Source organism: Acomys russatus, chromosome X (assembly GCF_903995435.1).
Source record: "Acomys russatus chromosome X, mAcoRus1.1, whole genome shotgun sequence".
Taxonomy (NCBI): Eukaryota; Metazoa; Chordata; class Mammalia; order Rodentia; family Muridae; genus Acomys; species Acomys russatus.
Genome location: NC_067169.1, coordinates 76200763 through 76226704, shown reverse-complemented (window position 1 = coordinate 76226704; position 25942 = coordinate 76200763). Strand labels below are relative to the sequence as shown.

Sequence of the window (25942 nt, the reverse complement as noted above, 5' to 3'; positions counted from 1 at the left end):
CGTCTGAGATCTGAAACCTCCCACCCCAAACCCATTTCTTCCTGCTCTCTCATACTCCACACTCACACTTCCCATCCACACACTCACTCTTCCTCCCTTTCGCACATCCACGCACAGCCCGACACAGAGAGACAGATCTCCCTAGCGCGTTAGCGCTGGGGAGGGAGAAAGCCCTAAACAGGGCGCTTCTCTTGAAGAATGGGATCTAGACGCTCCGGCAAGTAAACTTTGGAGGCGACAGAACCTCTGGACTCTGGCAGCTGTTGAGGCAGAACCCAGCGACCTGAGCCTGAACTAAAGAAGGCTTTCTGCGGCGGCGGGGGCGGCGGCAGCGGCAGCAGCGGCAGCGGCGGCGGCAGCGGCAGCGGCAGCGGCTGCGGTCCCTGGAGCAACACCCCAGCCCAAACCTAGGGAAACGAAGAAGCCCGGGCGCCCGCGACTGCAGCCCCGCCTCTCCTGGTCGGTACTGTAGTAGCTTCCCTTCTTCACCTTCCCATTTCCCCCCTACCTCCCTCCATCCCGGGCAATTGGAAAGAGCAGGACTTTGCTTTTCTTGGACAAATTGCCATCTTCCCGTTTTCGTAAACTTAAGGCGGAGGCCAGGGCTGCGTTGGTAACTTTGATTTCCGAGCTACAAACGCCCACAGACCCTCAGCCGCTCTGTGGGAAGAACCCAGCGCCCATCTCGGATCCTGGGCAGACGCGCCCCCCACGCCCTCGGACGCCAACCTCAGCGCCAGAGAGCACTCTCGCATCTCTCCCCTCCCCCCTTCCTCTGCCCGCCCCGGGACAGCCCTCGAGCTCAGCCAAATCCTTGGGAACCCGCGGATCTTGCCAGCAACTCAGACTTCTGCCTGTGATTTCCCCCCTTTATCCCCAGCAGGCCTCAGAGAGGCCAGAGTGGTCCCCCTTGAACCCGGAGGGTGCGTACCGGGCGGGAGCTCCCTCCGCAGTGAGCTGGGCGCGCTGGAGGGAGGTCCTTGCGCATGCCAGGTGCACAGACTACGCGCTCGCCTGCCCCGGTGCCGGTGCGCTGCGGCGGGTCGGGCAGTGCCTGAAAGGCTGCGCCCCCACAGCCTTCCGCGTCCGCGCCCCAGATACGGTCCCAACTCTGCCGCTTGTGGCCGTCTGGGGCGTGCGAGCACCACTAGACCCGCAGCCCTGCGCCGCTGCAGCCAGTCGCGCCCGGCTAACTTTGAAGGGGGAAAACTGAGTAGCCGGGCTGGAGGGAGGGGGCTCGGGGCCGCGCGGTGCTCCCTCGGCCCCTCGGAGCCCCCGGGCCCCCAGAGAGCCTCTGCCGAGTCCACTGCAACCTCAGCATTGGAGCCTGCGCGGGTTCATCCCGTGCGCCTCCGGGCCGCCCTGGGCGGGACTCCTCCCGGGGCCTCCGGGGCCACGGGACGCGCGCAACAGGCGGTCCGAGCCGGCGGGAAGCTGGATCGCCGGCGGCGTCGGCCTCGGAGGGGAGTGGAGAGGCGAGGCCAGGCAGAGCCCCGCGCAGCCATGGAGTCTCTCCTACTGCCGGTGCTACTGCTGCTGGCCGTGCTGTGGACACAGGCAGCTGCCCTGATTAACCTTAAATACTCGGTAGAAGAGGAGCAGCGCGCCGGGACGGTGATAGCTAATGTGGCCAAAGACGCGCGGGAGGCGGGCTTCGCTTTGGATCCCCGACAGGCTTCTGCGTTCCGCGTGGTGTCCAACTCCGCTCCGCACCTGGTGGACATCAACCCCAGCTCAGGCCTGTTGGTCACCAAGCAGAAGATTGACCGAGACCTGCTGTGCCGCCAGAGCCCCAAGTGTATCATCTCACTAGAGGTCATGTCCAGCTCAATGGAGATTTGTGTGATTAAGGTCGAGATCAAGGACCTGAACGACAATGCTCCCAGTTTTCCGGCCGCACAGATTGAGCTGGAGATCTCTGAGGCAGCCAGCCCCGGCACGCGTATCCCACTGGACAGTGCTTATGATCCGGACTCAGGCAGCTTTGGTGTGCAGACCTACGAGCTCACGCCCAATGAGCTTTTTGGCCTGGAGATAAAGACACGGGGTGATGGTTCGCGCTTTGCTGAACTAGTGGTGGAGAAGAGCCTGGACCGGGAGACACAGTCACACTACAGCTTTCGCATCACTGCGCTAGATGGAGGCGACCCACCACACTTAGGCACAGTTGGCCTCAGCATCAAGGTGACAGACTCCAATGACAACAACCCAGTGTTTGGCGAGTCCACCTACTCAGTGAGCGTGCCTGAAAACTCACCTCCCAATACACCGGTCATTCGCCTCAATGCCAGCGATCCAGATGAGGGCACCAACGGCCAGGTGGTCTACTCTTTCTATGGCTATGTCAATGACCGCACACGTGAACTCTTCCAAATTGACCCACACAGCGGCCTGGTCACTGTCACCGGTGCGCTAGACTATGAAGAGGGCCACGTGTATGAACTGGATGTGCAAGCCAAGGACCTGGGGCCCAACTCTATCCCTGCACACTGCAAAGTCACGGTGAGCGTGCTGGACACTAATGACAACCCGCCAATTATCAACCTACTGTCGGTCAATAGCGAGCTTGTGGAGGTGAGCGAGAGCGCCCCCCCGGGCTACGTGATTGCCCTGGTTCGGGTATCTGATCGCGACTCCGGTCTCAATGGACGTGTGCAGTGCCGCTTGCTGGGCAATGTACCTTTTAGGCTGCAGGAGTATGAGAGCTTCTCCACTATCCTTGTTGATGGAAGGCTGGATCGCGAGCAGCATGACCAGTACAATCTTACGATTCAGGCTCGAGACAGCGGTGTGCCTATGCTGCAAAGTGCCAAGTCTTTTACTGTGCGCATCACTGATGAGAATGACAACCACCCACACTTCTCCAAGCCTTACTATCAAGTCATTGTACAGGAGAACAACACTCCTGGAGCCTATCTGCTCTCTGTGTCAGCCCGTGACCCTGACTTGGGTCTCAATGGCAGCGTCTCCTACCAAATTGTGCCATCACAGGTGCGAGACATGCCCGTCTTCACCTATGTCTCCATCAATCCCAACTCTGGTGATATATATGCGCTACGATCCTTTAACCATGAACAGACCAAAGCATTTGAGTTCAAGGTGCTGGCCAAGGATGGCGGCTTGCCCTCACTGCAAAGCAACGCCACAGTGAGGGTCATTATCCTCGATGTCAATGACAATACCCCAGTCATCACCGCCCCACCTCTGATCAATGGCACTGCTGAGGTCTACATTCCTCGAAACTCTGGCATTGGCTACTTGGTGACTGTAGTTAAGGCAGACGATTATGACGAAGGCGAAAATGGCCGAGTCACCTATGACATGACAGAAGGTGACCGAGGTTTCTTTGAAATAGACCAGGTCAACGGAGAAGTCAGAACAACTCGCACCTTTAATGAGAACTCTAAGGCTTCCTATGAGCTTATAGTGGTAGCCCATGACCATGGCAAGACATCTCTTTCTGCCTCTGCCCTTGTACTAATCTACCTGTCCCCAGCTCTTGATGCCCAAGAGTCAATGGGCTCTGTGAACTTATCCCTGATTTTCATTATTGCTCTGGGCTCTATTGCCGGCATTCTCTTTGTCACTATGATCTTCGTGGCAATCAAGTGCAAGCGTGACAACAAAGAGATCCGGACCTACAACTGCAGGTAGAGCCAACTTTTTTCTCTTTTCTTCTGTGTTTTGAATGAGTAAGATATGTGTTTTTGTGTCTGTGTAAAACCCTCAGTGCTTTTGTTTCCCACTTAAATGCATGCAGCATAACTCACAGTTCGTCTTTGTGGAGGGTGAAAAGTTTGTGACAGTCCAAGTTGATCAATTCTTTTGATCTGACAATTTGCTGGAAGACAATCATTTACTGTTTGAATGGATTCTGTCACATAATGATGATGAGCAGAAAAGCAATTATCATTTTATAATTTGCACAGCTGTCTCCAGTGAAGTTAAGGTAAAAGAGAGAGAGAGAGAGAGAGAGAGAGAGAGAGAGAGAGAGAGAGAGAGAGAGAAAGGAGGAGGGAGGGAGAATCAAGGAGGGAGAAAAAGGAGGGAGAGCTAAAGAGAGACAGATTTTCATATTTTTCGCAAAAGTTCTACAGATCATGGTTTGAGAGCTTGGTTTCCTGGAGCACAGTGTTTTGCAGACAAAACCTGAAAGGAGATGGAGTACTGACAGCTGTCTTGTCCTGCTGTAGGGTTACATACACTCCATGGAGTGCTCAGAGTGAGTATTTATGATGGGAAACAGTAGGAGGAAGAGAGAAAGCAGTGTGTAAGGAAGCAGGTCGTTAGTGGTTTTTAGTGTGTTCTTGGCTTATTTTGTATCTAGTCTCCAGACATCTGGCTATCCAAAGTAAAATTCTGTCAGGCATCTGTATGTTTTCAAATATCTGCTTGGTTGGTGTGTGAAGACCAAACATCCCAATGAAAGACAAGACTTTGCATCCAGATGTTTCAGTAAAATAGCAATCTTCTGGAGTTGGCTAAGCTTTCCTCTAATGTAAGACTGTGCTGTGGCATTAAGATCTGGTCCCTACCAGTGGATGTCACTATGGGATATTGTGTTACAGTTTCTCTCAAGTGTGTGTAGGGTGTGTGTGGGGGTGGGGAAATAAGGAGAAGAAAAATAAGAGAGGAGGGAAATGTAGAAACTTGAATGGCATGTAATGTTATATTTTTAAAGTCTTGATTTACACATTAGAGGTTCTTGCTGAAGACTTCCTGGCAATTTGATAGAAAAAATAAGTCTAAGAATTTCTAGAATCCTACTTAGGATAATCACATAATTCTTTTTTTTCCAGCAGTGTCTCATCGAAACAGTTGAAAAAAAGAGTTATTTTTATTTATTTTTTTACTTTGCTGAAAATGAATGATGCTGCTATTTCTAGCTAAGTTGTGTGTGCTTTCAACACACCTACACATCCACTGTATCTTATACCATCTGTGCTTGCATGTTAATCAGTCAAAATATGTTCCTGTAGGTCCGATGTGTATCTGACACCATCTGAAATACACACTTCTGTGAATCAGAGCTCCCTGAATATGTAACAGCCATGCAATTATTGTTTCCCTTTTACTATTCTCTGCATTACACAAGTTAGTAGACAAATGCTAACCACCCATGAATATCAATCAGGTGCCATAAAAGAGCAGCTGCAATGCCTCATAAATGCTTTAATCCTGTTACTAGTGAAATGGCCATGTCTTTTCTTCCCTTCAGTACCAAGTCACTTGAGATGGGAGAAATGGAAATTAATATTGCTCTTACCTTTGAAACCTGTGAATGCCAGTGGCGATTTTTAGAGGAGAAAATGCAGACTCAATAACATTTTATTTATATGGAGATAATGATAAAGGGGACTCTTTTTAAGCCATTTTCTCAGCATAAAGTAAATGCCTAAGACCCTTCCCATGATGAAAAAGAAATCAGCTTGAAATAAAGATATAAAAGGCTTTGCCACTTCTTGGTGATACATGACTAGAAGTAAGAGCTCTTTCTGAGAGCTTGCCAGGGACATCATTAAACAGGAAAGAGAGCATTTGAATTGGGGAAAAAGTGCAAATCTCAGTGCTCTCCAACTTCACCCAAATGTGTATTTTGTAAAGTACTCTTTCCTGTGATGGCTCACGATTAATGAAGTATAGTTTAATTAAATAATTGGTCAATACAGAATGGGCCAAGCAATGAATGCCTCCACTGAATAATTGGATGGGGCACTGCCAAACTTACCCATCATGGGTAAACAAAATGATTAGAACTTCCCATTGATTCAGTAAGCAGATTAGAAAAGAAATGTAACCCTGGTCCTGAGATTTGGGGGATTCTATCTGCCCCTTGGCCTCTGTATCATCAATTTGCCATCATTTCAAGTCAGATTGGGCAGAGAGCAAAAAGGTGAGGTGAAATAAATTGCTTAGCTCTAGGTAGATCCCAGGGACAAAGCAATAATTTGCCTTGGTAGAAATGGATAGATATGCAAACTCCCCATCTGCTCAGACTTCTTAGAATCCTAAAATTCAGCAGAAGCCTATCTTTCTTTGTGATTAGGCAGGGTTTTCTAGTTCTTTGCTTCTGCAGGACCTCTTCCTGAAATGCATTAATTTGTGAGGTTTATGAGATGATCTGCAATTGCTGCTTGAATTGAGCTCCCTTTTTGTATTCTGACAACTAGCTTTGTCAAGTGAGAATACAGACACACTTTCACTTGTAAAGTCCAACCTGTATTATTTATTAACCTTATTGTTTTGCTGGTTATTACTTAGAGATTGAATTCTCAAACAATAAGCTGAAATCATTATGTGCAAAGTAATTCATGACATTGAGAATCTGGCTACATTTTTATGTATTTCTTTTGACAAGTCTCTGAATGCTTGGTGTCTTTGCTGCACGTTCCTGGGTCTGTGTCAGTGTTAATTAAATTGAGCTTTTTATGTTCCAGTTGCAGCACAGCTGCTTGTAGGTACACCTGAATGGAGAAGGATGCTGAATGCACTAACCTTTAAATTCCTTTGCAGTAATTGTTTAACCATCACTTGTCTCCTCGGCTGTTTTATAAAAGGACAAAACAGCAAGTGTCTGCATTGCATCTCGGTTTCTCCCATTAGCGAGGAGCAAGACAAAAAGGCAGAGGAGAAAGTGAGCCTAAGGGGAAAGAGGTAAAAAGGCATTTCCCCTCATTCAAATGGGTTTGGCTATCAGATTTCTCTAGGAGAGGAGGGGGAAGGGTGGAAAGTAGAAGGGAGCTGGGCTAGGGCAGGGAGGAGGGTGTGGATGAGCCAAGCTAGGAGCTACTGGAGGAAAAGGTCTGAACCTCAACCCTAGTTTAAGAGTGATAAGTTTAATCACAGAGGAAGCTGCTCCATGGTGTTTGCCAAGTTACAAATTCCTGGAGGCATTGGCAAGAGCTTTTCTTAATTCCCTCTTTCTTCTTTCCTGTTAAATTGGCACTTACTTTTTTACTTTACCCAGTACTTCCTCTAGGTTCCAGAGAAGCTTCAGATTTGAGCATTTTCTTGCTCTCTCCCATAGGCTCAACTTTCCCCACCCCCACTCCTGCTTACTGGCCACTCACAATGAAAAATTCAAAATCTAATATATAAAAATTTCTTTGGGAGGGGTTGGTGGGAGGTTAGTAAGTTTAATATGAACACTTCATGGCCCTCAGTTGGTTTTTCCGCATGCAAAAAGCACAGGGAGAAACTCGATGATGTAATGCATCAGAATAAGGAGCTGAAGCAGAGATGGGGTGCAACCCTCTGGGGTGCTTAATGTTTATTCATCAGTGCATGGTCTGGGAAGGTGTTCTATTCATGCTGCCTTTTCTGTCACATAGAATCGCTGAGTACTCCTATGGGCATCAAAAGAAATCAAGTAAGAAGAAAAAAATTAGTAAGAATGACATCCGTCTTGTACCTCGGGATGTGGAGGAGACAGACAAGATGAATGTTGTCAGTTGCTCCTCCCTTACTTCCTCCCTCAACTACTTCGACTACCACCAGCAGACACTGCCCCTGGGCTGCCGACGCTCTGAGAGCACTTTCCTGAATGTGGAGAGCCAGAATACCCGCAACACCACCGCCAATCATATCTACCATCATTCCTTCAACAGCCAGGGTCCCCAGCAACCAGATCTGATCATCAATGGTGTGCCCCTGCCTGAGGTGAGTGCAGCTAAGTGGTTCTGTGAGGTCTTCCCAGAACTTCTGGAGCTGCTTGCTCTACCATAGGCCATTCTGGGGGCATATCCCTTGTCTAAGCTCATTTTCACACTCTGCATTTGCTGATAGTGCTTTGTAGGACAAATAGTGATTCAACATTTGTGTAAGGGGTGGTGTTGGGAGTCTGAACTCAAATGATCTGAGCCTTGACATGCCTTCATAAAGTCCTAACATACTAAGAGATGGTTTCACCTGTTGCAGCCAGCTATGCATGCTCAAAAAACCAGTGTTACCAGCTTGGAGACTAAAGCAGCTTATGGTTGCCAAGCAGTGTTGAAAATGAGTGAATCCCTGTAATGCTTCAATTCTACTTTCCTCTTGTGGTTCAGAATCTTAAAAGCCACTGCCAGGTTTGTTTTTTTCTTCTCATACTACTGTTCTCTGCCATCTATCTTGCTGGGATTATGGCTAATAGGACACAAGCAATAATGTTTAAAAAGTCACAGTGTTGGCTCTTAGCAGTTCTGGTAATTATGTTTGACAGTTGAGGAGGCTGAAACTGCCACTAATATGAATATTGTATGAAGTAGCCATGTATTTGAATTAACTGTTTCTCTTCAGTTTTGCCGTTTTCATGGAGACATTTTAAAAAGCACAATATGGTCAAATGTCTGTTGGTTATTGAATTATTTTGGGCAGTAGGGTGATATGCCCGTGTTAATGATGACAATGGGGGGAGGAGGCCCAGTAGAAGGATATAAACAAGTTATTAAGTTGATCTCATTTTCTATGAATTGCTTAAGTCTCTCTTTGATTGGAAATTTGATACACTGGGAGATATGCTTTCTACCTAGTCACTATGAAAGCTATTCTGCAGATTTCAAGTGCACTTCAACAGTTTTTCAGGGTACCTTCACAAGCACCATCTCATTATAAACTCATAAAGAGACATCTTAATAGATTTCTCTTTGGTGGAAGATAAAACAAAGGCTTAGAGATGCCAAGGAACTTGCTCAGACTCAGAAAGCACATCACACTTCTTAAGTGTTTGAGTAGTACATCCTGCCTTTAGAAATGTTTTAGACTGACATACCTAGGCAATCATAGGAACGTAAGATGGACTCATAGTTGTTGTTTCAGTTTTGTAAGGTAAAGGGTGCTTAGGACCATTTACATTGTTTCTCTGTGTCTCCTAGTTCCTGGAAAATAATTCCTACCAGAATTAATAGCATGGAAAAAGCAGTATTTTTACTGAGCAACTCATAATATTCTGCTGTCAACAAAAGGACCAGAATTTTAAGTACATAACTCTATGAATACAGAGTTATTGAAAGCATAGTGCCGTGCCATGAAAACTCAGTTCTAAGTATTAAGAACCCATAATACTGCTAGGGCCTCATAGACTGCTTGGAAAGATTCAGTGGACCACTAATAGTTCAGCAACAGAGATGAAAAGGTAAGGGTTTGTAGTAGAATCAAATGTACCATGATTTTGAATCCAGGAGTCACATTTTACTATGAGACCTCTCCGAGTCTCTGTTTCCTTATCTAAAAAAGTGGGTACATTTATTTCGAGAAGTTTTTCTAAGAAAAAAATAAAACATTATGAATTGTAAAGAGTGTATGTGATTTATAATTGTCCCTAAAAATGGAGAGTATTATTTTACTTGAAAATTGAAGAATCACCATTAGCAAAGGGCTAGTCACTTGAATATGTCCTTCCAGTCTCTATAACCAAATAAGAATTTAGGCTGGCTCTATGTAGATAATACTACAAGATGGTGTAACCCGACTATTGACTCATAGTGATTGTTGAATAATGAAGATGAAAAATGTGAATATTGCAAATTCGATTGCTGGTCTGTTATTGCTTGGGGGTGATGGAGAAAAATATAGAATCCTGAAGATTTGGTGATCATTTTACAATCAATTCTATTTCCTTAGAAAAAGGAGCCATGTTGTCTACTGAATATGTGCAAGAAGCAGAAGGTTACTTGGTTCACCTAATATCATTGGTGTCTTTTCTGGGTTTCTTCTAAGGCCAGGGTAAAACAAAGAATTTCAGAAAGCTAAAGTCTCAGTTATGCTGCTTTCCCTGACTCTCAAAGCTAGATACCCCCTTTGTCAAATAAAAAAAAATTGCACCCTTCTGGCATGTAGGGTTAGTCTGAGGTTACATATGTATTTCCAGTACATAGTTTTGGAAAGTTCATAGTCAAGCATCCAACAAGATATTTTGGATAGAGAAAATGACACTTCTACTTTTCATACTATAAGCCCCTGCACATTGATGGCATAGAATGCTCAGATTTGGTGTGACCTACGGAAGAACAGGAATGATTGATGTGTTTATTCAACCAATATTTGTTGAGTGTTTCTTGTGAGGTACTGCTCTAGGATCTGTAGTTTCAGACACAAAAAAATAAATACATAAAAATAAAAATGCAATGAATACATATTCTAAAATGAGGCCCACATGTAAATAAGTAGTTTTCAATATAGGATGCTAAATGTTACTATATTGTGCAGTAGGATTCCTAGAGTAATAATGTTCTGCTGTATTTCTTACCTTTATACTCATACTCCTCATTAACTAATCCAGCCAAGAATTACTTCACATATGAAGCACTTATACTGCTGCAAATGATACGTGCTATGATGTAGTAAGTAGGTGATTCTACGGAAATTTCTCTTAAGTCTTATTATGACATTAAAATTATCCTTTATGTTATTTCATGAAACCACTTTTCATTTGTTCTTAACTCAACCTACTAGCATTTATTGCATGGTTAGAATGTGGCAAACACTGTATCTGCTGTTTGCTAGTGATGCAAAGATAAAACACTTAAGAGAAACAGACAAATAACACAGTTTCAGTTCTGGATGGTGTCCCTTTCCTAAGCATGTTTGACATTCTTACTCTTCAGATTGGGACCAAAGGTTGCTACACATTATATTCTCCTGCTGTGGTACCTTTTATGACACACACTCCTTTTATTATTTGTACAGTGATAGCGATTATTTGAAATAGTAATTACACAAGTAAGTAGACTCAGATCTACTGTGCTTGCCCCTTGTTTCAACTGCACTTGACTTTGAAGTGGATCACCACTGCAGTATATTAAACCACCAAGTGTTTCTTATAATGCTTAATGCTCCCAGCTATGTAGCAGGTTGTGTAGAGATTCCAAATATGTATAAGAGGAAAGGAACTTTTGCCCTCAGAGTGTTCACAGTCTAGCTAGGGAGCCAAGAGCATTCAAAGGATTCAGCTGCCAAGGAGGCAACAGAAAGATAGCTTTAGTCACCCCTTCCCTTGTATGCTAGTTAGTATTTCTTCTTTCAAGGCAACCCAGATATTATTTTAATGTAAATTTGCTGCTGAGCTAGCTAGGCTTGGTTCTGAATTGAAGGTATCTTTTGTTTAGGTGGTAGGGCTCAAAGCAAGAGCTATGTGTATACTAGTCAAGTGCTCTACCACTAATTACCCTTAGCCTGTATAAACTTAGTTTCCTTCCAATTAGGTCAGGTCAAAGATCATGGGAGTATGGCTTTGAATGTGGTTAGGTAGGTTAGGTAAAGAGCATGGAGCACTGATCTAGAAAATTGGAATTTAACTTCTTGTACTGCAGAGATAGCCTCCTATAGAACCAGATGTGAATATTTTCCTGTCCTCTGCTGTTGCTTGAGATGTCAGCTATGGTAATTTTATGGTTTTGTATACAAATATGAGGAGGTAAAGTGGAAGGTGTCTTCATGTTTGCAGAAGGATTTTTGTAGCCTTGTACCTTTTAAATAGTTTAACTTGGATTCACATTCTTTGGCATCCTAGTTTATTTAGTTTGTAGGCTTTATGTATGAATGAAGCGTGTGTGTGTGTGTGTGTGTGTGTGTGTGGAGAGAGAGAGAGAGAGAGAGAGAGAGAGAGAGAGAGAGAGAGAGAGAACAGAAGAAAAAGAAATTGAAAAGAAGAAAGATATTAGGTTTGCTAGTATTTTTCTGAAAATATCTGGATTTTATTCTGAGAATTTTTTAGTGTGTCATGCTTTTTTTTTTTAACCTTCTGATATTATGTGACTAGAAGCATGAATAGTGGGTGTTACTGGGTTCTAGAAAATGTGATTCTTTTATATATTAGTATTCTTGGATTGCCCCTTTGGTCAGTAGGGAGGGGCTCTGGTCATTAAATGTCACAAATAGGACTTATGTTTTTTTCCTATGAAGAGTGGAGATTTGGGTAGAGTCTGTTTCTTTTCATTTCCAGGATGGGTGAAGTGGTCCAAATACATTTAACCTTTTGTGAGACTTCTTCTTCTTCTTCTTCTTCTTCTTCTTCTTCTTCTTCTTCTTCTTCTTCTTCTTCTTCTTCAATTTTTAGTTTCTGATGCTGAATGATTTGGAGCTGACTCTGTTCTGCATGAGGGATAGTAGGGAGGAACTTCCAGAACGTCTACATAGATACAAGGGATTTCTGTTTTGGCTTACCCTCAATCTTGAATTTTCTCTTTATGTTTTTACTTGAAACCATTTGCTGGCAAATTGTAGCATTTTTGATATGAAACATTTGTTCGTGTGTGTGTGTGTGTGTGTGTGTGTGTGTGTGTGTGTGTGTGTGTTTTACTCCAGTTGTTTGTGCAACAGCTTTATAAGTAGTAATGTAGCAGAGGAAGAATCTGCAGAACAAGGCTATGTATGACAGGGAGCATAATGAATGCTTCCAGTTAGCCTACAAAATGTCTGAATGCATGGCCATGTTATGACAAATATGGAAAATAAAATATGATTTAGGTCTTGAAGAAAAATTTAAAAATGAAAGAAACCTCTCAGTATGCTTTGTTCCTTAAAACAAAGAAGATTGGGATTTGCAATGACTTGAAAAATAAATTTGGAATGTGGATAACCACAGGCCAGTCAGACTGACAACAGACCCAGAAAGCAATACAAACCTAGTAACTCTGATGAAGCCAGTTTACATAGGATGGATACCACACACAGTATCACTTACAGTTTTAGATCACTAAATTATAAATTTACGTCACTAATTCTAAAACCAACAAGCATTTCCTTCTGTGAGCTTAGGTTTTAAAAAAAAAAGTTTCCTTGCCAGATGCAGTGGCACATGCCTGTATTCCTGGCACTCAAGAGGCAGAGGCAGGCAGATCACTGAGAGTTTGAGGTCAGCCTGGTTTACAAAGCGAGACTAGGACAGCCAAGGCTACACAGAGAAACTCTGTCTGGAAAAGCCAACCCTAACCCCCCAAAACCTAAGCCAACCCAACCAACCCAAAACAAAAAACGCTCCCCCCTTATAAAAGAACAACCCAAACAACAAGACAAAACAAACAAACAAAACCCAAAAAAACTGGTTCCTTGTTATTATGGGATCTTGAATTCATTGAAGCCATATCTATAAAGGTCAAAAGACATCCTAAGGCTGCAAGATGAAGCAATAGAAAACAAAGCATCCCTGCACCACCTTGAGCTCGCTTCAAAACTCAAGGGCTCTACTTCTACCAGTGGCTATTCTTGGGCTACCACTGCCTGCTGTATGTTTACTAGGCCAGTTTCACATCTAGCTGAGGTAGTGCCTCTCCCAGTGGGCATCGGGCAGCAAGCTGTGTTCCAGAATAAACTGTTCCTCTGTCGTCTCCATGCAACTGCTGCAGAACTGACTTAGTTTACATTAGTATTTGCTAATTTATTATTATCATTCCTTATTGGCAATTAACTGGTTACCTGAGAGATCATCTCTCTCCCAGTACACCCTCACTGAAGTTGAGCTTAGCCAGAGTGCTTGCTAATGATCCTGAGATTTTTCTTCCCCAGGGATCAGTAGGCAGGACATTTTCCAGAGAAAGCCCTGGGGCTTTGGAATTCCTCTTATCGCAGGACTATTGTGGTCCAGCCTGTTTTTCTTCTGTTCATCAGATTTACAAAGTTTGAAAGGGCTTTCCCATTGTCTCCCCAAACTTGCCGTGATCTACTGCTACTGTTGAGTCCATATACTGTGCCCAGCTGTTCAAACTTGGCAGGTAGGAGATAGATAAGCAGGAGTTAGAGAAATGAAAAAAGATGGAGGTACTGCCTGGCCAACGTAGAGTCTTTCATTTATGGCCCTGCAGTAGACCTGAGGTACCTGCTTTAACTTTCAGATGTTGACCCCTTTGCTTATGAGTCTTAGTAGCTTTCATGGCTTGCGGGAGGCCAAGCCTGGCTAGATAGTGTCTCATACGTGGATAAATAAAGGCGTGTGTCTAAGAGTTCTGGGTCTGAGAGGTGGGAGGCTGGTGCTAGAGCGGCCTTTTTCCACCCCTGAGAGAAGGCTGGATATTTTGATGTGTGACTGGCTGGCCTTTAATGAGTGCTTCATTTACTTCAAACAATTGAGAGATTTGAAGTGAAAGTCCCAGAGGGGTCAGTAGAGGGAAATGCTCTTCATGTTTCATTTCCTGTTGAGTATGAGAAGTGATTTTTTTTTTAACGTGGGCTGCTTAGTGGGGTCACCCAGATTCCACTCTGCTAATGCCTGCCTGTGTCCCCCACAGGAATGATGAACAACAGTCCCTGGCACTGCCGAGACGGGCTTTCTCAGCTCCAGGAGTTGGATTTCTATGAAGTAGCCTTTTTGGCTTTGGGTTGGTGCTTTGCTTAAAAGATTGGCTGTGACCGCAAAGGGCCATAGACTTCTTGGAATAGTTGTCATGAAAATGTGGTTACAGAAAAGGCAAATGTCCTGTGGGCTTGGTGGGACAGCTGGGTCACCACAGTTTCAGGGAGCTTAAGGGAAAGAGTCCCAAAGTTAAGGCTAGCATGGCCTAGACTGTGAATTCCAGAGTACTCTGAGATACTCACTGTCCCTCATAAAAAAAAAAAAAAAAGAAAAAATAAAAAAATAAAAAAAGAAAGAAAGAAAGAAAAGAAAAAAAAAAGAAAAAAGTAAAACAAAAGAGATGAGAATGGAGTCCTGGGCATCTTGAGATCCTGGCTTCTGCGCACAGTGCCTCCCACCTCAAATCAAATAACTAGCCCAAGTGCATACAGCTGTGGCCAAAGCCAGGTACCTTGATGGTAGTTTTTCAGCTTCCCAGTGTATTTCATTCTCATTCAGAACAGAAGACCACCAATCCTCTCTTCTCCCTGGGAGGCTGGTAGGTGTGTCCTTGCAAAGCTGACCTGCCAGGATGCATGTTTGTTTTGCAAATTACACCTTTTGTTATCTACCCAAGGTGATCATCTGTGTTTAAAGAAACCTAGGGTGGATTCCTTCTTCAGGAAAGGATCCTAATGTAATATGAACAGCCAACGCTTAACTGACCTCCTTTGGAAGTCTGGAGTTTTACATATTTTGTTTGTTTAAAGCCGGGCTCATTACCCTGGTAAGATTTGCAAAAAGCTTTGAAAGCTGGGGCAAATTCCTTATTCCCAGGGAAGGTAACTGGCTCTCCTGGGTTAATTCCTGTTTGAATTTCACTTAATTAAAAATGAAACTATATAATAGTTAAAACATACAGAGTCCAGACCTGACAGATACATGCCATGTAGCTTTAACACATTTTTATAGTTTTTATTTGCTACAGATATGAAAAAATGAAATAAAAATGTGTAGCTTTCCCTAGTCAGCCCAGTCTTTCCCCTCATGCTCCACGCTTACTATGCCTATGGTACAAACCTGCCAGCAATGCTTTTAGGTCTTTCTACCTTCTCTTTTAAAGTTCATTCCTTTTTTCCCTCTAGTATGTAAAACCTCCTCAGGTCAATGAGGATTTCCTGGATTGAGTAGAGCCTAGAAATTACTTTGAAACATGAGAGGATTCCTTTATAATTTTTGTTTAAATTGAGTATTTGTGAAGGGATAGAAGGGATTTTTCAGATGAAATGAGACTGACAAGCTTTCGGAGCAGCTACCTTGAGAGTTGTGTACCAGACAAGAAGTTTGGTGTCAAGCCTTTGTGCTTCTTGAGCCTAGCATTAGTGGACTAGCACCAGGGCTTCCTAATGTCAGATGCTTAAGCACTGTCTTCATGTGCGTAGTCTTCTGATGCTCCATTAAGCCTCTGAGTGCCAGGGTGGCCAGTTTTCAGCTTCTCACACTGGGGCCCATCTGGCCGTTGTTCTGTGGCAAGCTGCTCTCCTTCAGCACCACCAGTAACTGGCCTTGGCGGCCTCAGCTTTCTAGATTGTTTGCTCCTAAATCTGATTTCCAGAGCATAAAGGGCACCTCTTCTCAGCCTGTAGTTCTTCTGAACAAAATGGATTCCCTGTGTAAACCAGCAGGAAGAAAAGTTTAATAGAAAAGTTTGATCCTTCTTTACTGTGTGTGTGTGTGTGTGTGTGTGTGTGTGTGTGTGTATGTGTGTGTGTGTGTTGGGCTGATAATAGACACATCTATATTTTTAGATCATCAGAGACCCCTTCTCCATTCTCCACTCTGTTACTCTCTGCTAGTTGCCTCTGTGAGAAGACCGAGGATAGATTTTTCCAGGATGACATTTATTTAGAATTCTGAGTAAGAAGTTGTCAAATAATCATTACTGCACGTGAAGCGCTGCTAAAGTATATCCTCGGGTGAATATGCTTAATTCTTTGTAAATTATTTCCTGAAGACTGTTTTTCATTTTGTCTCTTTTGAATTTGCCTTTGTTTAGAACCCTCCTTTTTCTCATTAATTCCCATGGTTTGATTTGAAGAAGTCTCACTGGTTTAGACTGCCAACATGCATAGGTAACTGGCTATAAAACCATTTCTGATGACGATGCATGAGTAGAGAGACAGCCTGTAGTCAGAGGGATTGGTTTAACCCTTGAGCAATTTTTTTAATAATAAAAAAATCTCTGTGCTATAACGTTAATATTTGAAATTTGATACCTGAGAGAGTGGTGCATGCATTTGGCTACAGGTAATGCTTAATGACTTATTGGAAGATTCAGCTCCTCCTCTGTGTTGCCAATCACAAAGACAGTGGTGAAGACATGGGCACACTGCCCTCATATGACTGGCATTCACTGTGATTTTGCTGTACTGATCACTTATTCAATTAGTGCTTTTCCATTTTCCCAAGTAGAGATTTTTTTTTCAAATGACAGAATATGTTGATGGTCATGTTTGTTCCTAAGAACTTAGAACAAGACTATGTTGACATTAGTGTTAAATAATGATTTTCCCCTTCATAGTGGAATTTTACCTGATTTTTTTAAGGTTGCAAAACAATTTAAAGTAACTACTGCTTTTTTAGAAACAAATATCAAATTCTACAGAAGAAACAACGATTTTCTTCATAGCTTGAGAGCTTGCTATTGGGAAGTGTGTTCTTACACCTCTAGGTCGCTCTTTTTAATTTTGCCTTTACTGGTAATTCTTTAGAAATGGAAAAAGGGGGTGTGCTTCATAGCAGTAACAATGTAGTATGGGGATACTCGAAGTGGAAAGAAAATGAAATTGCTTTTTCACAAACTATGCATCGTGTGGTGACATGCTAGAGAAAAGTTGTTAAAAGCTGGCATGCTCTCAAGGCTGTGACACTGGGAATTATTGCTTGGCATCCACATCTGATCATCAGGTACCTACCCTCCAGAAGAGATCATGGTAAGTGGAGAAAAATCCAGAACTGCAAAGGTTTGTGACTAAACAGTCTCATAGTTGGTGGCACCTGATTAAAAGTGTATTGAAAACTTGCAAGCCTTTGCCCTTCTAAGTCTCTGAGCCCGGTAAAGTGTGCATCTGTACAGTTCTATCTAGAGTGTATCTCCAAAGGTGACAATGTAGCAATCTACAGTCCTGTGAGAGGGGCGTACAGTAAAACAGGTGAAACAGAACCTCACAAAAAGGAATTTTGCTTTCTTGAAACTTGTTATTAGTATGGAACTAAAAATCTAAGACATCAAAAATTTTGAAGAATCGAAACAAAAACCAAACTACACCAAACCTGAAATAATATGAATTATCAGGGATTGGATCAGTGAATCTTCAGTCTCTTATTCACCTCATCTCTGAGAGCAATTGTATGTATGTAATTCTGCCCAATTGGTTTGAAGAGCTTTATAAAGCTGACTGCATTAAGGTTCGAGTCTACAGATGTTAGTGTCTGCTTTGTTGGTTGTATTGAAGACAAGGGCCTAGTGCCATGTAGACATGACTCTTGGTAGCTTTTAAATGAGGGTAGAATGTTCTATGTATAATCAGTGGTGAGTATCATCTTCAAATATGTCTTTCAGCCCAATGCCAATCCTCTTTTTTGAAAAGACAGCAACAAGTCCTCATCTTCTTTCACATTGCATGTACTTGTTACAGGGATGAACAGGAGATGGATCCCTCTTGCCTGACCCTGACCAACTAGGCCTTTGCAGAGAAGACAAATTACCATATTTATAAATTCTGTTGATGATTATCACCATACCTAAAAATTTATAAGCTGAAAATCAGTGAGCTCTCCTTTTAAAGTTAGGTATTCTTGAGAAAGGTTTCTGTGTATCTTGATAAATTATCTAACCTTTTATACCAACAAAAGCCAACAGTAAATAAGCAGCATTTTATTCTATCCTGAGGTCAATCTAACCAGATTATGCAACTTCTAAACCAATTTTTAAAGCTTCCACTTGGAAAATTTTCTCATTTTAATACCTTGCGGCTGAGATAAATATTTTAGCTACAATTTGTGTGTAACAGTATGTTTCACTGATTGTCATTTTTTGGTGGTATTTGTTGGTGTGACAGGCAGTTCTGCTTGGCTTTGTTCATTTTGTTGTTTGCTATAGATTATCAGCAAAGAGCCAGAATTCAATAAAAATGTATTTTTGTTGTTGTTATTTTTAATTTTAGTCCATAGGAGGAGGCTAACTTAGCCTTGCACAATCAATACAGGGCACTTGGGGTTTTACTTGAGAGCCAAAAAATGAGGTAGATTTTTTTTTCAAACTGGATTTAATTCCAAAATTATTAAACCTAATAAATATTGGAGGCTTGTAGATTGCATTCAGCAGGATTTGGGACATTGTTTGCAGTAAGACAATCTCTTTCTTTGAGAGAGTCAGTGGCTACTTCAGGGGTTAGGGAAGTCAGTGCGGACCAATTTGTGAAGTGGTGTTCTATTGCAAACCTCTAAAGAATCATTTGCAGGACTCTTTTGAGAGGCAGGTCAGCTGTATACCATCCCTTTCATACATTGTCAGCTGTTTATTGACTATCATTTGCTGCTGATGAGTTTAGCTCTTTAGTGGTTAAAGATCCCTACTCTTACAGGATATTCACTTCGTCTGGATAAAACTTGGCCTGCCATGATGATGTGCTTCTACAATTTAGTGAATGGGAGTACTGTTTAATAGTTAGGCCAAAATATTTTGGCTCCAAAACACCCATTTACTCACCAGCCAGTAAATATTTGCAATCATCTCTTCCTTACCATTCTTGTACTCAACTCTGAGAAATAGAATAGGAAGCTCTTACCTTTATAGCTTAGATGGTCAGTGCGAACACACACAAGAAGATGATACTTGATGGTGCTAGGAGGTTGGTTTACAATTAGAAAAAATATTTTCCGTTTTATGACAAGGTAAAATTTACATAGGTTAAAGAGTTAAAAGTGAAAACTTGACAAACTTATAGAAGTCAAATATGTAATTTGAAGAGAAAAAGGAAGTGGAAATGGGTACAAAACAAAAGCACCGATCATTTTGCCTCACTATTTAGGATTTAATAAAGTCCATGTCTTAGGCATTTATGAGCTAAATTAAAAACACTAAGCTGAGAAAAGATTTTAAATTCACACAGCAGTCGAGTAAAGTACATTTATGCATTTTGTTTTACAGCTTTATTGGAGTTATTTGATATGGAAGTCATATACATTTAGGGTATATAACTTTATATTGTGGTGCCTATATACAATGGGAAATGATTTCCATAATCAATCCAATTAATGTATCCACCATCTTATATAGCTGTTGCTTTTAAAATAGTGAGAACACTTAAGTCTTACCCTCCTGGCAAATGTTAAGAGTACAATACTGTGTTGTCATCTATAATGACTCTTTTACATATCAAACACTTTGATACATTTTATACTCAAAACTTGGTACTGTTTGGCCAGTTTCTTCCTATTTTCCTCAACCATAACCTCAAGCAACTACCATTCTCTTCTGTTTCTATGATTAAAAACTTCATATTTTCTAATTCATTAATTCCTCAAATATTTGTAGAGTGCATACCGCATGTTAGTCACCATTTAAAGCACGGAGGGTACAAAAGTGGGCAAAAGAAATTTCCAGCTCCCGCCGAGTTTGCATTTTTATGAGTAGAAGCAAGCAAGAAGCAAGTAAACAAACAAACAAATAAACAAATAATTTACATGGGGACGTGGAAAAATAAGGAAGCATAAGTCATACATGTGTCATCAAGAAGAAGGACTATTTTAGGAAAGTCAAGAAAGCATCTCAGGTAAGGGGACATTTCAACAGCACCCTTATATAAAAAGGACTATTATAAATCAACGAAAAGGCAAACAGTAGAGTATAAAATCTAAAGTGGACACAAATAGGGATGTCACAGAGAACTTATAAGATGACAGTAGATGTGAAAATATTTCAATTTTAACAATCTGATAATAGCCATGGCATGTGAAAATATTTCAATTATATTAATCAGAGAACAGAAATGGAATGACATTATTAATTTTTAATTGTAAAACTGATGCATGCTTATTCCATGTAGTAAGAAGTGTATAAAATATAAGGTAAGGTCTTCACAACTGTATCCTCAACAATTTAGCATCATAAACAGTGGCAGACAATAGTTTAATAAGCAAGATTTCAGATTTTACTCATCACATTAACACAGATTATAAAAAACACTACTTGGGGGTGCTATGGGCATAATTAGGATATACTGCTACATAGAGTGTAGTCAATAAAATTCATGTCTTTCTTGAGGCCAGTTTGATGATGCACATTAACAGTACTATAATATCTATTTTTACTTTTGGAATTTATTTTGAGGGAATTTTAGATTTGTATAGAAATTTATGGTGTTACAGTGTCAAATTCTGTATAACATACAGAACTAAGACATTGGAAATATCCAAGTATCACTTTATGTGAATGATTAAATATATGTTAGAATAATGTGAGGATGTAAAATGGTTTTCTGAGGATTATTTAGTGATAGAGGAAAATGCTCATGGTATATATTAACTGGGAAGAAACAGAACAAAAAAGAGAACAGCACATATACATTCGTTCCATTTGTTTTAAAACAGAGAGCGAGCAAGCAAGAGAGACAGGGGGGATTATCAAACATTAATTTATCTGAATATACAGATGTATATTGTAGGATAGCAGAAATTGGGTTAGTTTTACTTTTTATATATTTACTCTTCTGATTTTTCAAATTTTATACAATTACTTGAATATGCAATTTTTGGAAAAAAGCCAGTTACTTAAATAAATAACTGCTAGACTGTACATTGAGTTTTAAGGACCAACAAGATGACGTACACAGATTATATAAGTTATTTTGAGGAGGCACCGAACAAATATATTTTTTATTTTTAATCAAATTTTGTCAGTTTTCCTCTTATATTTCTTCTTTTGGTGGTTTCTCCCAATTAATAACAGGCATGAAGGATTACATCTAAAATGAATTCTTTTCTTTAACACTCACCTGTAAAATGTGAAGACTAGTGTTAAGAGAAATATTTCCCTCCTTCTTCATACCTATTTCTATTTTCCTGTAAAAGTAGACTGTTCTCTCCAGCTTTGGACATCTGGTTTAAAAGTTTTAGGTTTTACTTTTAGGATGAGATGCATTAAAATAGTAACTGTTAACTACAACCTGTGCAAAAATTTTAAAACCATAGATTTTTTAAATATTCCTTATATCAGGACCACTTTAGACAAAAAGTTTATCATCACTCCTTTTAGTATCAAATGGACAGTTCGTGGGGTTTATTTTTGGATTCTGTACTGTTTTGTTTCATGTACCTGCTACTTAGTCCTGAGACATGCACACTGTTTTAGCATGGTACCCAAACAATTTTGTACAAAAAGAGGGAGTTACTGAAGTGGTTGTAAGTTGAATGCTTAAAATTAAAAGTGTAACCATTTTTTTCAGTAAGGTAAAATGGGTTCAATCATTTTATGAAAGGCAAAATAATTTGATTGCTTCCCTAAGTAGCAGCGCAGTTTTGAACACCAGAAATTCAAAACACAGCTTTCCCTTGAACATTTGTTGTCTTTTATCACATGGCAAGGACTACATCTAAATGTAAAATGTTTATTTCAGTGGATCTGTATAGATGGACATTAATTGTGAAAAAACTCTTATGGAACAAAGAAACCAGATACAGATACTACACCCATTGCCCATAGATACCCTGATGAATGAAGTGTTTCCCTTTTTACTGGACAGCACCTGCAGCTTAAAGCTGTAGACAGCCCATTACATAAGTGGAGACTATCACCTTCATTGGACTGTATTTATTTTATGTACAGTCATTTAAGTAGATGACTTTAGACTTGAATTGTAAATTTGTTCTTGTTATGACAAGATGCATTTTAGAAATAGTGCTCTATTGCATTTTCATGTGTGATGGCACCGAAGGGACTGTAAATTGAAGGAGAGCCTCTCCCTATTTGTAAGTTTCTTAATATAAAATTATTCTTCATTGGAAGAAATACTTAAAATTGATTCTGAAGTGACATAAAGAAGAGATTAACTTTTTTCTTTGTGATGAGATGATGAAAGATTTTGGATTAGAAGAAGAGAATTTCCAGGAAATTAAAATATTTAATTGCTTTTAAGCCTGGATTTGGAAGAAGTACAGCAGATAAAACCTGTAGCATTATGCAAATTTATATCACCACTAAAGTAAATATATAACTGTAGAAGGTGATGACAAAAAATAAGAGGATTTCTTTATTGACTTCTGATTCTATTTACACTTGTCACTTACATGTTAATATCTATATGATGTGTATGAAGGAGCAATTCTAAACTTGTTTATGGCTCCTGAATAGGTCTAAAGGCCTTGCGGTACCTGCGGTACCATCTATCCTCCACCCACCATGGCTGCTGTGGCCCAAGAACAGATGTGATTACATGTTGTATTTGCAAGATTTCGTTCACTAGTGCTAACAGAAGGGAGATGGAGGCATACAAGAAATTATAGATACACAAGAGTCCCTTTCAACAAATGATGATTTTAATGTGTTGTCATCTTTGAAGACACATCTGTTACTATCATAAGGGAGGGAATACATTATAGTATCTGGTTTTTTACTTGACAATTATTAGGGAATATGTTGCTGTCTGGGGGAAGTGGGTTGGACCCTAGTGTCTTTTATGATTGCTTTTATTGGTTACTTTGTAAGAAGTCAATTCATGTCAATTGTGAAATAAAGTGAAATTTTCAGTAATATTTGAAGATGTTGTAATTTTCAGTAATATTTGAAGGTGTTGTAAACTCATCGATAACTCTTCTATTCCAGGGTAACCATATTTACATTCTGTTCAATTCCTGAGACAAAACAAATGTCCAGCAAATGTTTAATTAACGAGAAAAAAAATTGTAGTGGCCTTAATGTTTATTGCTTCCTTTTACCATTACCTTATAATATGAACTTTTTTTAAAGCCTAGATTATATTTATTTACAGAATTTTTATATAAACCCATTAAATATCTGTTTTATTTTAAGCCATCTCTTTATAGAGTTGTAAAAAATTTTAAAATACACATGTGATTTTTAAAAATGCAGGTTACAAGAATGGGGGAAAGTTACTTTGTTAAGTAGCCAAGAGTATTTAACTAGAAAACATCTGTAAATAAATTTTATAGCTTCTGATTTATATTCTTATGTCCCATAGTAGAATTTGCTTTTATTCAGTCTCTAATATTTAACCTTGAGGCTATTTGGCTTTTAAACATTTATATTATATAAATAAAACCATGATAAAAATTCTTGTACCTAAATCACTGATGTAAAATAAACTCTATAGACGAGAAGTAGTTTTGATCTAAAGGTTTAAAGAATTATAGTGTTTCCCCATGAACTGCATATGATCTGATTATAGTGTAGTCATAAAGCATATTACCATCTTTAATTTTCAGTGTTGGGGATCAAACCTGGGTCATAGGGCATGCTAAGCAAGCATTCTACTACAACTGCACACCCCTCTAGTAACAGCATTATATTTTAAGTATCACTGCCGGTATGGAAAGCTGGGGGAAATAGGCAGTCTCATACATTCTTGGTGGGAGTGAAATTGGTATGAGTCCCAGTGGAAAACAATTTGTCAGTCTCACTCAAAATTGCAAACACACATACCCTTTAACCTAGAGATTTTATGTTTAGGGAATTCATTATGCAGGCATGCTTGAACATGTGCAGCATTATATGTACATAATATATGAGTATATATGATTATATATATATATAATTTTAAATAAAAAAAATAGAAACAGTAGAAAAAAATAGAAACAGTGTGTGTCTGGCAGTAGAAAAATTAAAAACTGTTTTATATATTGATATGCAAAGCTCTCTAAATATAATGCATTTAACAACGATTTTGGAACTATAGTCTTACTTCACTTTTAAAAAGAAGGGAAAGAAAAAATATTGAATTGCATATAAAAATATTTGTAAGAATAAATGGGCAATTAATTAGAGTAGGTACCTATTGAATGAGGTAGAATAGGAGTGGGAATGATTAAGTTCATATATGGAAATGTGTATATAATATCAGACAGAAGATGCAGAAGATGAGAACTGATGCAGAGCCACAGAGCTAGAAATTAAACAGAGAGAGAGAGAGAGTCTAATTTGGAGGTCTCCATCAAATTGCTCCCTCCAGAGCTCAAGGAATCCATGGAAGAGGAGACAGAGATTCTAAGAGTCAGAGGGGATGGAGGACATCAGAAGAACAAGGCCCTCTGAATCAACTAAGCAAGGTGCTTATAAGCTCATTGAGACTGAAGGAGCAAGCACAGGGCCTACATGAATCTGCAGCCGGTCCTCTGCATATATATGATAACTATTAGCTTAGTATTTTTATGGGACTCCTGTGTGTGATGATGGATGGGTCTCTGACTCCATTGCCTGATCTTGGGACTTTTTTTTCCTCCTGTTGGGTTGCCTTTTCCAGCCAGCTTGGAAATGATAATTTTTGCTTCATCTTAGTATATTGTATTTTAACATCTTTGGTTGTTATCTATGAGAACCCTGTTCTTTTCTACTGAGAGACACAAACGGAGTGAATTTGAGAGGAGGGGAGGTGGTGAGGCACTGAGAGGAGTGGAGGGCGAGAAAACTATAACTAGGGTATACTATATGAAAAAACAATCTATTCTCAATAAGAGTTGAAAAAAGAAAAATGTCTATCTGATTTTAGTTTCAACTTGTATTGCTTTTAAAAAAACATTTCCTTTGTTATTTATTATTTCTAATAACATACAAATGGGGAATAATTCATATATACATATATATTTAATGTAAATCCTTTGCCTTGTTTAATCAAAAAACTTTATTCAGTTTGTTGTATGACTTTTTTAATGAATTGAAATCAGAGTACTGACAATGTGAACAACATAGTTACACCTTTGTTTTTGTTTTTTGAAACAGGGTTTCTCTGTGTAGCTCTGGCTGTTCTGGAACTCCCTTTGTAGAGCAAGGTGGCCTCCATTCACACAGATGCTTTCTGATGCTTCTTAAAATATGTCTTAAGTTTTTATATATGCTAGAGACATTTTACAGCTATCCATATGTTTTACATGGCTCTATTTGTATAGCCTTGTACAGCTACCATACTCTTTTAACTACTAACGTCTCATAGCAGATTTTTAGTAGGCCATATGGAAATTTCTCCTCATTCTGTTTCTTTTAAAATACATTTTAGTTTTTATGTTGAATTCTCTCAGGTGAAATTTGAAATCATATTAAAATATACAAATTATTATATTAAGGTTTTGGCTAAAAATGTCTGACAAATGAATAATTGGGGATATCAGATCTTTTTATTTGATCTCCTAGTCTTGGCAGTATCTCTTTTTTCTCAGTCTGAAATGAGATAATCAGTTCATTGCACCTACATTAATGGGACAACACCATCCGCCTATGAAAATAAGGAAACTTCCATTTGCTTCCATTTTAGTACTGCGAATAAATTCCACCCAAGTATACCTTTCTGTAAGAGTGTTTATTGTGCTCATACTGGCTCCTTCATGCTGTCTCATTGTTCTTCACTGTGATGCTTTTTGATAGTTCAGTTTAAAGTTCGAAAAGGACCTACATGAGTTAGAGTTAGC

The 25942-nt window shown here is 40.2% G+C and overlaps 1 protein-coding gene across 4 annotated transcripts in view; it reads left to right on the top strand.

Moving 5' to 3' along the window:
* The first annotated feature begins 1503 nt into the window (after window positions 1–1503).
* Pcdh19 (protocadherin 19) overlaps window positions 1504–25942 on the top strand; it is a 101020-nt gene continuing 76581 nt past the window's right edge. For 2 of the 4 annotated variants that reach the window (XM_051142577.1, XM_051142581.1), the window contains exons 1-3: window positions 1504–3650; window positions 6514–6654; window positions 7332–7659. In XM_051142577.1, the coding sequence (XP_050998534.1) occupies window positions 1504–3650; window positions 6514–6654; window positions 7332–7659 (2616 nt within the window). The remainder of the gene's footprint in view (window positions 3651–6513; window positions 6655–7331; window positions 7660–25942) is intronic. The other 2 variants (XM_051142580.1, XM_051142578.1) reach the window with 1 other exon arrangement.